This window comes from Ipomoea nil, unplaced genomic scaffold (genome assembly GCF_001879475.1).
Source record: "Ipomoea nil cultivar Tokyo-kokei standard unplaced genomic scaffold, Asagao_1.1 scaffold2759, whole genome shotgun sequence".
Classification (NCBI taxonomy): domain Eukaryota; kingdom Viridiplantae; phylum Streptophyta; class Magnoliopsida; order Solanales; family Convolvulaceae; genus Ipomoea; species Ipomoea nil.
The window spans coordinates 2,632,902-2,648,464 of NW_017619187.1; the positions used below are offsets into that span (position 1 = coordinate 2,632,902).

Consider the following 15,563-nt stretch of genomic DNA (forward strand, 5'->3'; position numbering starts at 1 on the left):
CTTTTTAGTCTTTTCATCCTGCTTAGTTAGTTATAACCGTTTTTGGCTCCCTTTTATAATGCTAGCTTATCTTCTTCTTTGGTTGTAATGACATACACAGAACTCTCCGTTTTCTCAAGTTTACATCTCCATCTATGCTTCTTCTTTTTCTTTTCCCTGTTGTTCGTATGATCCAAGGCAGCTCATCATTCTAATTTTAAGCTAATACTAGTAGTTGTTCCGATTTGAACCTCCGATTCACGGTTCAGGATCTATTTTTCAGTTTACGATTTTAATAAACGAAAATCCAAATATTGGGTTCTGGTTCTGAATTATAACCGAAAATTTTTGATTAGATTGTTATAGTGTCCGGTTTAGTTCGAACTGAACCGTGGGCATCCCTACGTATAAGCAATAATTTGTTGAAGAAGAGAAATAAATAAAATATTTATTTTAAGGGTAGAAATGTCCATTTAATATATCCGGGGGAAAATTGTCACTTTTATAATAATTGAGAGGGCAAAGGTGGATGCATGAATAACTCAGAGAAAAAAGTGTTATAAGCATATCTCGGGGGAAAAAGTATCATTTTCTCAAATATAAATTTCACATCTTATTATCTTTCTTATATTGAAACCGCTTTCGCAGCATTAATTTTCACTTCTCAACCTCTTATTTCAAAGTTTTTTAACTCCAAAACCATTTCAATAACCCTTGTATGACTTATTAGAAACATGGGTCTCGTATAAAGAACTTGAAACTCATTACAAACAATAGAACATTTGCATGTGGAACACAATATCCTAAAATTTTCTAATTTCCTTTACTAACAAACAAGAGTAATCAAACCAAAACTTTTGATATACAAGAAGATGTCAAAAATTTCAGGTTGCTTTTAAGATAAATTCACCGATGGGGTAACTTGATATTTTTAGTATGTAAAAATTATTTCGTAAACTTTGCAATAGCTTAGTCAATAATCGTATATCTTTGCAACATATCAAATTCTATTATATTATTGTGTGCGTGTGTGTGTGTGTGTGCGCACACGTGTGTGTTATATGGCTAACTTACATTGCTGCCAACTCGTGCGGGCTAACCCTGCGATGCCCGCATTTTTGTAGGCAAAAAATTTTATGTCCTAATCTGGCTCACTTTGACACCCCTACGTGTATGGAGTAAAAAATATGAGTCAATTTATAATCATTCTAATTAAAATATGTGAACATGTTGGGAAACTATCCTAGTATCTAAGAGTAAACTTTAGAGCATTGTGATTCTAACAAATATACAATTATGTTATTCATAGTTGATCTATTCAAACCAAAAAATTAATAAACATCTTAGTTACCAAGTCATCAATTACTCGATTTGACTTGGATAACCCAAAAAATATATATTGATTATTATTTTTAAAAAGTTAATTAATGAATTGGTCAATTAACAATTGACATTTACTATTTTTTTATCCCGACTTTCAATTAGACCATAAATGATCATTGACTATTGATTTTTATCAATTTTAATCAATAACTTTCAAATTGATCATAAATAGTCTATTGACTATTGATTTTGTTCCAAGTTTGATTATCCAATTAAATATCAATTTAGAAAATATTAAATGTAAGGGTAATAATGTAAAATTTTGGTTCTTCACATTTCCACTAGTGATGAACTCAATGCATTAAGTTTATGAACCAAATTCGTCCATCGCAACAAAAAGTCAATTTTTATATTATTACCCTTAAATTTAATGTTCACTAAATGAATATTTAACTAGATGATCAAATTTGGAACAAAATTAATAACCAATAAATCATGTATGAACAAATTGGAAATTGATGATAAAAATTGATAAAGGTGAATAATATTACAATATACTAAAGTTCAAACCAACAACTTTGAGAGTTCAACTTGGTACCATTAGACCATAATTTTTTTATTTAACTTTGAAATCATCTAGTATTAACAATGAAATTGGAAAGTTCAAGGTTGGGGAATGAAATAAATGCAAATTCAAACATTAATGATCACATAAGTTAAAAATCTACTCTTATAGTCAACTTTGTGAAATTTCTCCCAGACAAGCTTGGACCATCTCTTGGGCGTAAGTAACTTTTTAAAAAAGTTTCAATTATCCAACTTGGAAATCATCTAGCATTAAGAATAAAAAAGTTTCAATTATCCAACTTGGAAATCATCTAGCATTAAGAACAGCAATTATACTGGGTTGTGTACCATGGTCCAAAAACGACATTGTTTTTTTAAGTAAAGAAATGACAGTCGTTATAGCTTAACAGAGCGCGTATTTTGTGTGTGTTAATTACCAAATGAAACTGTAGTATATCTAAACTGACACTGCTTCACGTATTATTTTTATATTATCAAATGAAACTTCAATTGAATTGAAATGAAACTGTAGTTGTGTTGAAATGAAAGTGCAGTATATACAAAATAAAACTAAATAACAATTTCACATATTTGAGTATATATTGTCCCGCGAAACTGTAGTTATATCAAAATGATACTGTAGTGGTGTTAAAATAAAACTGCAGTGTATATAAAATGAAACTGAATAACAAAGTTACTTTTTGCTGAACGGTGCAAAACGAGTGTCGTTTCTTTTCATTAAAAAAAAACAACGTCGTTTTTATGCTTGGACTACAATGATTGGAAGGAATTGCAATTCCCTCATTTTCATGGAATTGAAATCCCATGAATTTTAGGAAGAAAAAAAGATAATGATGAGACAAAATTATCCCTCTAATTTTTTAACTTAAAATTGATGCCTAACAACAACAATGGACATTTTGGACTTTATACTATTTATTCATTTTCAATTCACATGTATACCAAACATTAGAATTGAAATTTTCAGTAATTTTATTCTTGTAAATCAAACATAGACCGAAATTTAAACTCCCACTTTATTCTCAGTAATTCATCTCTCATGAAATTACAATTTCTTTCCCACATAATACGCTCCCTCCAATCAAACGCCCCTACTCTTATAGTCAACTTTGTGAAAATTTCTCCCAGACAAGCTTGGGCCATCTCTTGGGCACCTAACCATTGAAAAGAAGACTACATCAACGTGGAATTAGAAATATATAGAGATTTTTTACTAAAGTGAAAATTGGGGAGGTAGAAAATTAGTAATTAAAAATTTTGTTTACTAAAATTAGTTCTCTAACCTAATTTTTCATCTCCATTCTTCTATTTTCGTGTCATTTTGAAGAATTCAAAATTAACATATATTCTCCATTTGTATAATTAGAAATAAACGAATGTGTGTTGTGGATTCAACATTTTGATAGAATAAATACAGAAATGAACAGTACTAAACCTTTTGGGAATATATAGCGGAAACACTTCAGTTGGTGGGCTTGAATTGGGAGTGGGTTAGCTAGGAACACAATGGGATGTGTGGAGTCCTCCAGACTTGTCGGGAAATGGAGTGGTAGATTGTTGGATTGGATTTATCCAAGTAGATCATAGGAATCCGTCAAGGAGATGCGATCTCTTTTTATTTAGTTGTCTTGTGCATGGAACGGTTAAGCCACGTAATCAAAGATGTGTTGAAAAAATAGCATAAAATGATATTTTAAGTGGTTATATTGTGGTACAATTATTAGTGGGGTCCACTTCTAATTTGAGTTGGGTCAAAGTGTATTCAGGTTCTTCGTAGTGAGACAAAGAGATTGATAAATTGTACACTCAAAACGAATAATGGGTGAATGAAAAAATGATTTTCAAAATAGACCTATTTGAGTTGAAAAATGGAGGGAAAAGGAAAGTATCATTTTTCCCACATTGATTTAGAAAGTCGGTTTGCACCACTATTTATACAAGAGCCTTTCAAAAGCTTATTGAATTGTATATTTAGAGGTGTTAGCAAATAGAGCTTTTGATAAACTATTCGCATTCAGTAAGCGAACAGAATTGTCTAATCGAGATGGAGTTGGTCTATAGGCTCTTAGCTTGGCCCTGTTTGATAACAGCTAACCGAAACACTCTATTATTCTTATTAAAAACTGATGAAAATGCAAGATGATCTATCTCGATACAATATTATAATGCCCATCATATATGAGTGGACTACACATTATTATTATTGAATAATTAGCATTCGAATTTGCACTGGCACATAGTTGTGCCAGTTCCATCAATCACACAATATGTATACTGGATAGGTTTCTGCACAGCTGCGGTGCACAGTGGTAAACACGCACTATCAGCTCCAAATTTGCATTGGTTTTTACCAGTCATAGTTGAGCATGTCGCCCCATCTACCATGCCAACATCTGCAACCCAATAATATACAATTAATCATATATAATAATGAATTCCATTTTGAGTAAGTGACAAGAGAAATCTACCGTTATTATTTGAGAATGTGCACTGGATAAACCTTGCTTTGTAGAGATAAACCAGACTTGAAAACCAAGAAGGCCGGCTAGAAAGTCAATAGGTCATTTCTGACCTTGTGAACCTAGTTGGTAAAGGACCACAAAGAAACCAAAAAGGCTAGCTAGAAGCAGGTCAATATGTCACTCCCAACTTTGTGAACCTAGCCGACCAGGAAACTAAGAACACTAGAAGGTCAATAGGCTGCTCCCAACCTTATGATCCTAATCAGTAAAGAGTCACAAGAAAATAAATCAGCCTAAGAAACTAAGAAGGCTAGAAGGTCAATAGGCCGCTCACAACCTTATGATCCTAACGGGTAAAGGATCACAAGGTGGTAAATTAATACATCTAGGAAACCAAGAAAGTTAGGAGGCCAATAGGTCACTTTGAGATGAAATATATGTTTATTACCTACAAATGGAAGTAAGAATAATGAGAGGAGAGCAGCGATGAGGACGACGAAGACCAACAAAGCTGATGCCTTTGGCATTTCAACTGTACTACAACCTTAAATTTTCTTATACAAATGTGTTTGTTTTCACTCATTATTTTTGCATCTTTTATAGTGCTGGACTATAGCTATATGAATCCCAAAATTAATGATCACATAAATTCAGTAAGCATTAATGAATTCTACCCAAAAATTTGTGGTTAAATGATGACTGGTGACTTTAAGTTAGCATTAATTAATGAATTCCACTAAAAATCTGTTATTAAATGACATACTCTATTGCGTCATCAATTATTTGTTGTCGAGTTGGGCCCGTGTAACCCGTAGTTTAAACGGGTTGGGTTGAACCCGTTTTTCAACCCGTGTGGGGGGTTTGGGTTCGCCCGTGGGTTACACATGCCAAATCGTAAGATTGGTTATAATATAATGACTTATTTATAGTGTTGAAGTATAAATGTTCATGTAAATACTGATTTTGAATTTTAAATTCATCTCTAATCAATTAATGTTACTTGGAGATGATAAAAGACATTTGCACTTAAAATGTGAACACAATAAATGTACAATTAATGTCTTACAAATCTATCGAAACAACGTCGTGTTCACTGGACAAGAAAAATGAAAATAGTTATTTTTTACCAAAAGATATGGCTTTATTATAGATATAAAGGTGTCAAACACTTACTTTTGTGCATCGCAATTTGCGTGTGTACAAAGACTAGTCTAAAAATTCACAACATATTTTAGTAACAGTTTATTTCATATGAGTATTTGAATTTGTTAATGACGAAGAAAACTTATTGCCACTGTTAGAAAAAATGTGCACGGAAGGTATGAAGAGTGTTTTATGCTATTTTGGATGTTTTAATTAATTCACTACAAGATAAATCGTGAATTGTGACAAAAAAATTCTATCGCGTTGTCGTATTTTAATAGATGACGAAATAATTTCGTCACAAATCAGGCAACGGAATTGGCGACGGAAAAGACGTCGCGAATTTGCGACGAAATCCGTCGCAATTTGCACAACAAAAATGATTCCGACGCTAATTCTGTCGTCATATTTGAAACGAATATTCCGTCGCCATATTATTTTTCCATCACATGAAAATGACACCATTTAAAGAGTTGGGAGAAATAAAATTTAAAAAAATAAATCGCGGCGGAATAAATTCCTTCGCAATATTTACTAGATATAAAAAAAAATTCTTCCGTTTATATTAAAATTTTAATATAAAATACTAATATTGGGCACATATTTTGTGCGCATCGCGCATAAAAAAATACTAATCTTTTTTATAAAAGAGATTCAATTAAATACTAATCTTTTTATAAAAGAGATTCAATTTTATTTGATTTTAACTCTTTAGAATCATATCATTTGTCAGGGTGTGCTTTTGTTACATTATTGTACCTTAGGTCATGTCATATAAAATTGTTGTACTAAATATGTCTTCCGAGTCTTATCTTTTGTATCCAGAGTCTTCTAATACTCCTATTTAACGAGACCCTCATAGTTTAAAAATTTTAACTTTCACTTCTTAAAAAAATAAAATAAAATTTGTGTGCACTTCAAAAATCATTTGTAGATAATTTTCCTCTTTCTCTACCTAGAATGAGTTAATCATCTAAGATCGGACCTTAATCTTATCTAAGCTCTTAAACTTCATAAAAACATTCATAAATAACAATGTCCCATGAGAGACTTGTTGTGTGGCTAGTTGGTACTTTACCTTCTATATGAAGCACATTTTGTTAATTCAAGAGTTTATATATAGATCATTTTGATTAGTATATAATTTTACTATTATAGTATAATCTCTTTAAATTTCGATGTTATTATACATTATATTAACACATAGAAATGCAGGGCCAAATCATTTATAACCAAGAAACCATTCAAGCACCCAAGAAAATGATAATTTTGATTAATATGATCGGTTGTCATCCTAAATATTTTAGAAAGATAACAATTACTCATAACCCTATCAAAAGGTATATCTACCTATACCAAAAAATGAATTAAAGCTTTTTTTTACATGTAACAATACAAACGATTGGAGTTAATTAGTAAATTTAGTCCGAGCATAGATTAAGATTAACGAAAAAATAACATAAGAACTAGAAAAACTGAAGCGATTATATCCTCAAAACATGTATTACAAAACAAAACTAGCATTTTCCCTATCATATCCTTTCCCTTTCAATTTCAAAGCAATTGTTCAAATTAAAGGGCATTATTAGAAATAGAATATTGAAGAATAATTAGCAATTGAACTTGCATTGACACATGGTTGTGCCACTTCCATCAATCACACAATTTGCATCCACAATAGGTTTGTTCAAAGCTAGGGTGCATAGTTGGAAACAGCCATGATCAGGTCCAAATCTGCATTGGTTTTTACCAGTAAAACTTGTGCATATAGCCCCTTCAACCATTCCAACATCTGCAACAACCCAATATTAATTAATTAATTAATTCAAAATATACATATATATTAATTAATTAATTCAAAATATACATATATATTTCGGGTGACGACTAAAACACGCCGTCACTATTCAAAAACATGTTGCACTAGATAAACCCTGTCTCGTAATCCCAACGAAAGACCAGTAGAAAGTAAATCAGCCTAAGTTATTCATAACTAACTGGTTCAAACAAAGAAGATTATTGTTCTTATGTGGTGTCGAACTTTTAACTTTGTGATTACTAAATTAACAACATATAATAGAAGTAAATAATAATAATACCATAAATGACAGCAGAGATGAAGACGACGACCAACAAAGCTGTTGCCTTCCACATTTCGAACTTCAACCTTTAATTTGCTTATACAAATGTGTCTGTTTTTATGCATTATTTTTGCGTCTTATATACTACTGGAGTAATACTAATTGACCAAATCTATCGCCCAGTAATTATATATTACCTTTAATTAATTACATATATATGAATCCCAAAATTAGTGATCCCATAAATCCAGTAAGCATTGATGAATTATACCCGTTATGTGTCATCATTGTCACATCAAATATTTGTCGGATCTTCATTATATATTCTTAGTTTTTGTCTGATTTCGCATACTAATAAAACGTATATATTGTACTACTTCAGTACATGTATATTTGTACTGAGCAAATGAGAGGTCTCAGGTTCAAATTTCAATGTGCGGGCATTGACTATTTGTATTTTAGTATGTTGAAAAAGTATGTATGAACAGATATTACATTTTAATAGAGTTAATAATATTTTTAAAAAAATAAATATATTTTTATTGAACGCAAATGACTTTGTTACATTTTTTTAGTCAATATTATCTTTACACTGCTATAACTTTGTTACATACTGTTTAATGAATTCTAATATTGATGACTACATAAATATGACAATGCACCCTTATATATGTAGATACAATAAATTAATTTTTTTAAAATGATTTTGCACCAATTACTTTTATAACTTTGTATACTATATATAATTTAACATTCTTTAATTATCATTTTTTTTTCTATATGAATAGAATTTTCTTAACATAAATAGCAATATTACGATAATGGATTCTAAAATTATATAAAGTTATAAACATAATTATTATTCCAATATTAAATAGTAATGTAAAACGCTTACTTTTGTACCTCGGAATTCACATGTGTATAAAAACTAGTCTAAAAATTTTATAACTTTGTATACTATATATAATTTAACATTCTTTAATTATCATTTTTTTTTTCTATATGAATAGAATTTTCTTAACATACATAGCAATATTACGATAATGGATTCTAAAATTATATAAAGTTATAAACATAATTATTATTCCAATATTAAATAGTAATGTAAAACGCTTACTTTTGTACATCGGAATTCACATGTGTATAAAAACTAGTCTAAAAATTTAAAAATCTAATAATAGTGAATGAAATATTGAAAGATGGTACCTTTATTTATCTTCGTCGTTCGACATTTATTGACTCTTTTTTTTTTTTTCCGCACATTGCGGTTATTTGTAACTTGTATACCTTACAGAATAATAGAACTTAAAACGTTATTATGAGAATTTAACCCAAATCACTTACATATTAAACTATAATTTTACTATCTAAATAAACACTGTCAACTTGTTAATAATTCTATTTTAATTTTTTTTATGTAATTGTGATCAAGCATCGTGGCTTTTGAATTGGTCAATTGAGTTCAGCTTTCCTACCCTGCGAAAGAAGAGAACTCCAAATAACAGTTTTTCATCAAACAATTTCTAATCTAACAATAATACAGTCTGATTATTCTCTTCAATGTTAGGTGTTAACAAATAGTTGTTAGCTGATTGAATTAATAAATTTGACTAGTTGATAACATTAGCTGATTATAAAAAAAAAAAATGTTTGATAAATTAATGTTAATTGGTAATTGATTACGTATAAAATGACTTTTTAAAAAAAAACTGATCAAAAAAACTACTTTAAGCAACCTTTTAAATTTTAGCATTTTAGAGTAATCAACTGTTACAAAAAGCTAATTAATCAAACACTCGTATTGATTGTTTAACCAAGTCAAACAACTAATAGTAAGCTAACTATATTATTACTTAGTCATTGTATTCTTGCTTAACTCATATGGAGAGGGAGAATGAAGTACCAAAAGAGAAATGAGATTTTCACATAAACCCAAAAAAAAAAAAAAAACTATCTTTCATCAGTCACACAAGATTCAAAATACTCCGTAATAAAGTAAGAAAATACAAGCACCCAATATATATATATTTGTCATATCAAAGTTAGTCCTTTTCTAGTGACTGTATTCAACTAGACACCTTATGAACCACAGCAAGCAGATTTTTGGGCGAGTTGACCAGATGTAGCTCCCGATTCAGGTTGGTTGATCTTGATTGTGGTAGGCTGCAATATACAAAAGTAAATTTATACCACAAATACATTATTGTAAAAAACTTCCAAACATAGCGAAAGTTGAATCGGCTTATATACCTCTGCCTTTGAGTCGGTGTCTGCAAGCCTCTGCTTTATATCCTTTGCTATTGAAAAGAAAACTTGTTCCACATTAAGATTTGTTTTAGCACTCTGCAAGAAATATTACCTCTTAGTAAGAAAAGAACCAACTTCAAACATTTTTATTCGTACTTTCAATATACTCACAGTTTCGAAAAACTTAATCCCATACTCATCAGCAAGTGCTTGGCCCTTAGCTGTTGGCACAGCCTACACAGAGTTCAAAAAAAAATTAGATTCAGCAAAAAAGTGTTTTCTTTGCCGTTTATTGTTTTCTTGCTTGCTTAACCCATATAGAGTGTGGGTACCGAAAAGATAAAAATGATAAATGTAAGCATAATTAATGTAAACAATAGCATACCCTTTTGCTTTCATCCATGTCAGCTTTGTTCCCTACAAGTATTTTGTTTACATTGTCGGAGGCATGTTGCTCAATATTTCGAATCCAGTTCCTAATATCTAGCAGAGAAGCACAACTAATCAGAATCCATTATGGAAATTTCAGAGTGGCAGAAACCATGAAAGGAAGTCAAAAGAATGTCACATCACTAGGCACAATACCATATATGTTAAGATTCAGAAAGAATATTCAATAGAACAAAAATTTCTAGAAACCAAACTCAAGTACGCAACAAGAGACTAACTACAATACCAGAAGATTTTGAGATATTTTGTTAACAGAAGAATCAGAGCTTATAGTTACTGATGACACATAATGCAATAGGGAAAGGAAACCTTACTGTTAAAAGATGATTCATCTGTAACATCATAAACCAACAAAATACCCATGGCTCCTCGATAGTATGCTGGAAGGAATCATTTTCACAAAAATAAACAGTAATTAGTGTGTTCAGAAAAGGTTTTTCCAAACCAAGAAAGAGATGCAAAGAAGTCATTAAGAAATATATGAGAAGCTATTTGCAGGACTGATCTCAACACAGCGTACATGGGGCAAAATAATGATTAAAGATTGAAACTTCAATTGCACAATCACACTGGTAATTCATGTTGAAGTGCCAACACTTGATTTTCATCCTCCCCTTTTAATTTTAATCCTTTCAATAATTACAGAAAGTGCCTGCCAAGCTGGGAACTATCCTACATTGGCCAAGTCAGAGGAACACTATGTACTACCCAGTTGCATGGAGCTATTCCTAGTAGATAAGAAAGTGCCTAGATGAGATGAAATTCAAACATAAACAGGAAATAGTTCTTGTCCAATCCAATGGAAAAAATTAAGATGATAATTTCATAGGTTCTTAAATTGAGCAAGTGCATGTTTCACGTTTTCCCTGTTTTTCAATTTTGACAGAAAAATCCAACAACCTACCAGTAGTGATCGTTCGGAACCGTTCTTGACCAGCAGTATCCCAAATTTGGAGTTTGATGCGCTTGCCATCCAGCTCAATTGTTCGTATCTTAAAATCAATCCTACAAAAACCCACAGTTATAATCAAAATAGTATTTTTTTTCCATAGTGTGATATACAAGAACCAAATGCTTCCTGCAAAGAAAAACTCACCCAATGGTGGTAATAAAACTTGTGGTGAAGGAACCATCTGAGAAACGCAAAAGTAGACAACTCTTGCCCACACCTGCAGGGTTCATGTCAGAATATTACAATACAGAAGGCTAGAATCTAGTGCACCTTGCAGCAAATACAACTCATAAGGAGAAGGTTTAAGGAAGTTTCTTCACAAGAATTACAGTAATGATAGTCGATAGACACATCAAATAACTCAAGGGCTCGAAATATTGCAGCTACAATTCACCATAACTAGCAAGGATAAGGTCATGAGGATTATAGTACCATACATTATCAAAAATTGCAAATAGATAAAAATAAATCAAGGAAAATAAATGGAAAATGATTAGCAAGGCTAAGTAACCTTGATTTTCATAATTTTACTAATTTGATAGTAGTGAATAAATGAAGTCAGTTGGATCAATGCAAAGGTCAACTCTTTTACTTGCCAGAAGTTAATTACAGGAAAGGAGAGCAGATTTCATGACATTGAAACAAATCGATCGGAAATGAGATAGCATAAGAAACGAGAATGCAAATCAGACTAACCACTGTCGCCGATAAGGAGGAGCTTGATGAGGTAATCGTAATCCGCTCGAGCTCTCGCCGTTGATGCGGCCATTGAATAAAGCCCCAAATCCTTTCAACGGACAACCAAATGCCTACTTATACGCACGCCTTTACATACATAAAATCGTCAAGTTAGCAACGGCATACGCCCATGAAATACAGAGAGAAAACTGGTTAGTTTAGAGCTTCCAGAGAGACAAGTATAGATTTACCGAATTGGAGACACAGAGCGCGCGATCTGTTCCCCGTATGGCGATAGCTACGGTGCGCACCGGTCCCTCTTCTCCTCCTCGTTCTTCAGTTCCTTTAGAGTGCGCCGAATACTGCCCCCCGCGCACGTTAGCAGCCAGCAAGAGGAGTTGGAATAGTCGGTTCTCACGCGCTCGCTCACAGAGAGAACAGCGAAAGTGTGTGAAGTTGGAAAATGCCGCAAATGTTTACAGACACAATCTACAGATATACGGGAAAGGAAAATATCTTCTTTTTTTTTTTTTTTTTTCTTTTTAACTCTGTTACTGTGTAATATATATTTTTTAAATTTAATAAAGAATAAAAAGTCAATACTTTTACTGGAATTTGAATCTGTGACGTTCCATTTTAGAAATAATGACTGTAAATTTTCTTCGATAATTCAAAAAAAAATTTTACAAGTGTCCAAATATGAAACTTTAATTCATCATGTACCCAATATCACACTCCTAAGATAATAATTTAAGAATAGTGGTGCCAAGCTCCGGTCCTCTAGATACATATTTTCGCCACTCATGGTTTGAAATAAATAAATAAATAAAACAAATAATTATAAATAAAACAAATAAGTAACAACAAGAACTATATATATACACACAATGTCAAAGAATCATCCATGTTGCATATATAATATATATATACATGCATTAATGAAATCCTATTATATTCTGGCAGTTGAACTGTAAACTACAAATATACAATCTCTCAAGCAAAAAGACATTAAGGCTGATTTGGTTCTGGAGGAAATCTGGGATGAACATTCATGTGCTGCAGATGTAGAGATGCCAAAAGCCCTTGCCATGTCTCACCGGGGACGCTACTTACTCGAATATCTAGAAGCTTCTTTTGTTTCTTGTAGTGCTCTTCAACAGGCTTGATCTGCAGCAAGGAAAGCAAGAAGTTATTTCCAAACTCATTTGATCTCGTTCGAAGACAGTAACTCTCTGATGTTAGAAATTGCGGATAATAATAAGCATATAAAAGCAGGCCAAGCATTTTACAGCTGAAGCAAATGTTTGGCAGCATTCATCGGGGGTGAGTGAGATTAAAGTTATGATTAGGAGAGAACGCTGTAAAGATTGCATTGGCGCTCCGGTGTGTAACAAAGCTGGTGTTGAAAAGGATATACTATCATTCGTTTTAACTCGGGTATCAGGTATGTAAGAATGTTATAGACTATAGAGACAACGTTAAAGCAACAAGAATTTTCCGATCATAAATCAAAATCCATACAGAGCATTTGAATGTTATCTTTCATCTTTTCTTTTACGAGAGCAGTTAAGTTTAAGTGAGCAAACAGGGACACGAAGTAAACAGTATATTGTGAATGAGAGACCCTGCAGAATGAAGACTATAATTGCAAGTAAAACGAGATTGTTTATGCATGCCCAAGTAGAATGAAGCATTCAAAAAACTATATTCTTTGCTTTGCTTTTACATTAAATCGTGGAAAATGCATACCTGATTTGCATACATATGGAGCTTTTCCCTCCATGCAAATTCCTCTTTTGATGTGGCAGATCCCAATTTAGTAGTAGCAAGTGTTCCCAAGTCTGCAGAATTGTGGTGCCTAGAAAGGATGCCATTTGTGCAAATGTCCATTACATCATCCTCAGCATATTTGAAATTCATAACCAAATCAATGTCGACGAGTTTATCAAGAATTTCCTGCAAACAAGATAACGAATTGTAAAAATTGAATTCCAATGTTACAGTCGATAAGCCATTCTATCATGTCATAAGAGTTTTTGTACATATACATACATACGTACATATTTACGAATGTACACATACAAATGTATATACATAAAAGGAGCAGTGCTTACAGCTTGGGGCAGCGTTCGAGGAATCCCATCTAATATAAACCCAGTTTCTCCTCTGTGATATCCATCTTCTAACCTCTTTGACAACAATCCAAATATAATCTCTTCAGGAACAATTGTTCTCCGGCTCATTGCATCTGCAATCTTTCTCAATTTATAACACACAAATTAAACCCAGAACCCTATTCCATTTTTATTCATTTAACCAACCAAACACTAAAATACAATTCCTAAAGTCTATTCTTCACCGAACCAAATAATAGAATCCAATTCCTAAAGTCTATTCTTCACCGAACCAAATAATAGAATACAATTCTTATTCTATTCCTTACCTATTACATTTCCTATGAAATAGTATTTGTATTCCCTCAAAATTCATTCCGTGAACTATATCACAATCTACAACTAGCCTCTTAATTTTTATTTACTCACTAATTTAATAGGTTCGAAGCAAATTATTTCAAAATTTGCACTGTAAATAAAATAGTTTATTTCTTGATTCTCGATAAGAAGCTCAAACTCTCCACCAATATAAGTTATGTTCAAGCAATTCGACTTAAATTTGACAAAATTAACATAAATATTGGCATCAAAATTCGAAAAAAAATTATTTAGAAGAAAACTACGCGTACCTGTTTATAGAGGGAGGAACGAGGGCTGAGGTCTTGACGGAGGATGCTACTGATGGAAATGTGGGGGACTTCCAGAAGCTTCGAGAGCCTCTCGGCGTAGAGGTGCTTCGTCTTGAAACCAATAAACACCAATTGCACTCCTCTTAGCGGGAGCCACTCCTGAGTGTCTGGATTCACGGCCGCCGCGAACGGCCTATCTCGGTGTGAACTCGGCGGCGAATAGCGGGCTTGATCGCCGTAGTGGTGGTGGTAGTAATCGGGATCGAGCTGCGGCAGAGCAGAGGAAGATGTGGAATAAGGTCTTGAACGGAGAGTGTGGAGTAGGCGGAGAAGTGGTGGCGCAGCGGTGGCCACGTGGCTCAGGAGGGCGGCGAGGGGTTTTGGACGGCAGATAACGGCCATGTTAGGGACCTACGCAGTGGAAATGAGACTTTAGAAGGGTTTAACCGTTTAATAGCCGTTCTCCAAAAAAAAACCGTTTAAATTTTTTTCACCAATTTTTTGTGAGCCCCTATTTACTATCTCAATCAATCTCAAAAAATTCTTTCTCCTTTAACAATTTTAAATTTTTTACAAATTTTTTGTAGGCCCACCATTTTAATTACACAAATTATATTTTTAATTATTTGTTTATGCATTATACTTTAAAGGGAAAGTTGCACGTTTCGTCCCTAAGCTATAGAGTAATTATAGAATTCGTTCCTAAGTATTGATCATACTCACTTTTCGCCTCTAAGTTATCATTGATGTTGCATTTTTCATCTCTTCACTAATAAAACATTAGAGACGAAATTTATAATTTTAATATAACTCAATGACAAAAAGTGAGCACGAAATGATGAAAAGTGCAACGCCAATGATAACTTAGAGATGAAAAGTGAGCATGTCCAACATTTAGGGACGAATTCTGTAATTAT

General features: G+C 32.5%; 2 protein-coding genes across 3 annotated transcripts; both read right to left on the reverse strand.

The window, feature by feature from the left end:
- Positions 1-9,510: 9,510 nt before the first annotated feature.
- On the reverse strand, positions 9,511-12,382 carry LOC109156821 (ras-related protein RABE1c-like). The gene is made up of 9 exons (XM_019304680.1): positions 12,155-12,382; positions 11,922-12,050; positions 11,370-11,442; positions 11,178-11,278; positions 10,588-10,653; positions 10,209-10,306; positions 9,995-10,057; positions 9,827-9,919; positions 9,511-9,739 (listed from the first exon to the last, which is right to left on the reverse strand). The coding sequence occupies exons 2-9, from the start codon at positions 11,992-11,994 to the stop codon at positions 9,656-9,658; spliced, it is 651 nt and encodes a 216-aa protein (XP_019160225.1). The 5' UTR covers positions 11,995-12,050; positions 12,155-12,382; the 3' UTR covers positions 9,511-9,655.
- Positions 12,383-12,796: 414 nt separating this feature from the next.
- On the reverse strand, positions 12,797-15,107 carry LOC109156820 (probable adenylate kinase 7, mitochondrial). Of its 2 annotated transcripts, none has more exons than XM_019304679.1 (4): positions 14,647-15,107; positions 14,018-14,158; positions 13,797-13,859; positions 12,797-13,070 (listed from the first exon to the last, which is right to left on the reverse strand). In XM_019304679.1, exons 1-4 carry the CDS (start codon positions 15,046-15,048, stop codon positions 12,912-12,914), a joined length of 765 nt encoding a protein of 254 aa, XP_019160224.1. In that variant the 5' UTR covers positions 15,049-15,107; the 3' UTR covers positions 12,797-12,911. The 2 variants fall into 2 exon arrangements, with proteins under 2 accessions (XP_019160224.1, XP_019160223.1); XM_019304678.1 differs by having other exon boundaries at positions 13,653-13,859.
- Positions 15,108-15,563: the final 456 nt, after the last annotated feature.

Excerpts from the sequence above, each read along its gene's own strand:
- LOC109156821 (XM_019304680.1), bottom strand. The coding sequence starts at position 11,994 with ATGGCCGCATCAACGGCGAGAGCTCGAGCGGATTACGATTACCTCATC. Across the intron at positions 11,279-11,369 it reads AGTTTTATTACCACCATTGG|GATTGATTTTAAGATACGAA; the intron begins GTGAGTTTTTCT and ends GGGTTTTTGTAG. Across the intron at positions 10,307-10,587 it reads AGATGAATCATCTTTTAACA|ATATTAGGAACTGGATTCGA; the intron begins GTAAGGTTTCCT and ends CTTCTCTGCTAG.
- LOC109156820 (XM_019304678.1), bottom strand. The coding sequence starts at position 15,048 with ATGGCCGTTATCTGCCGTCCAAAACCCCTCGCCGCCCTCCTGAGCCAC. Across the intron at positions 14,159-14,646 it reads GTTCCTCCCTCTATAAACAG|ATTGCAGATGCAATGAGCCG; the intron begins GTACGCGTAGTT and ends AAATTGAGAAAG. Across the intron at positions 13,860-14,017 it reads CTCGAACGCTGCCCCAAGCT|GAAATTCTTGATAAACTCGT; the intron begins GTAAGCACTGCT and ends TCTTGTTTGCAG.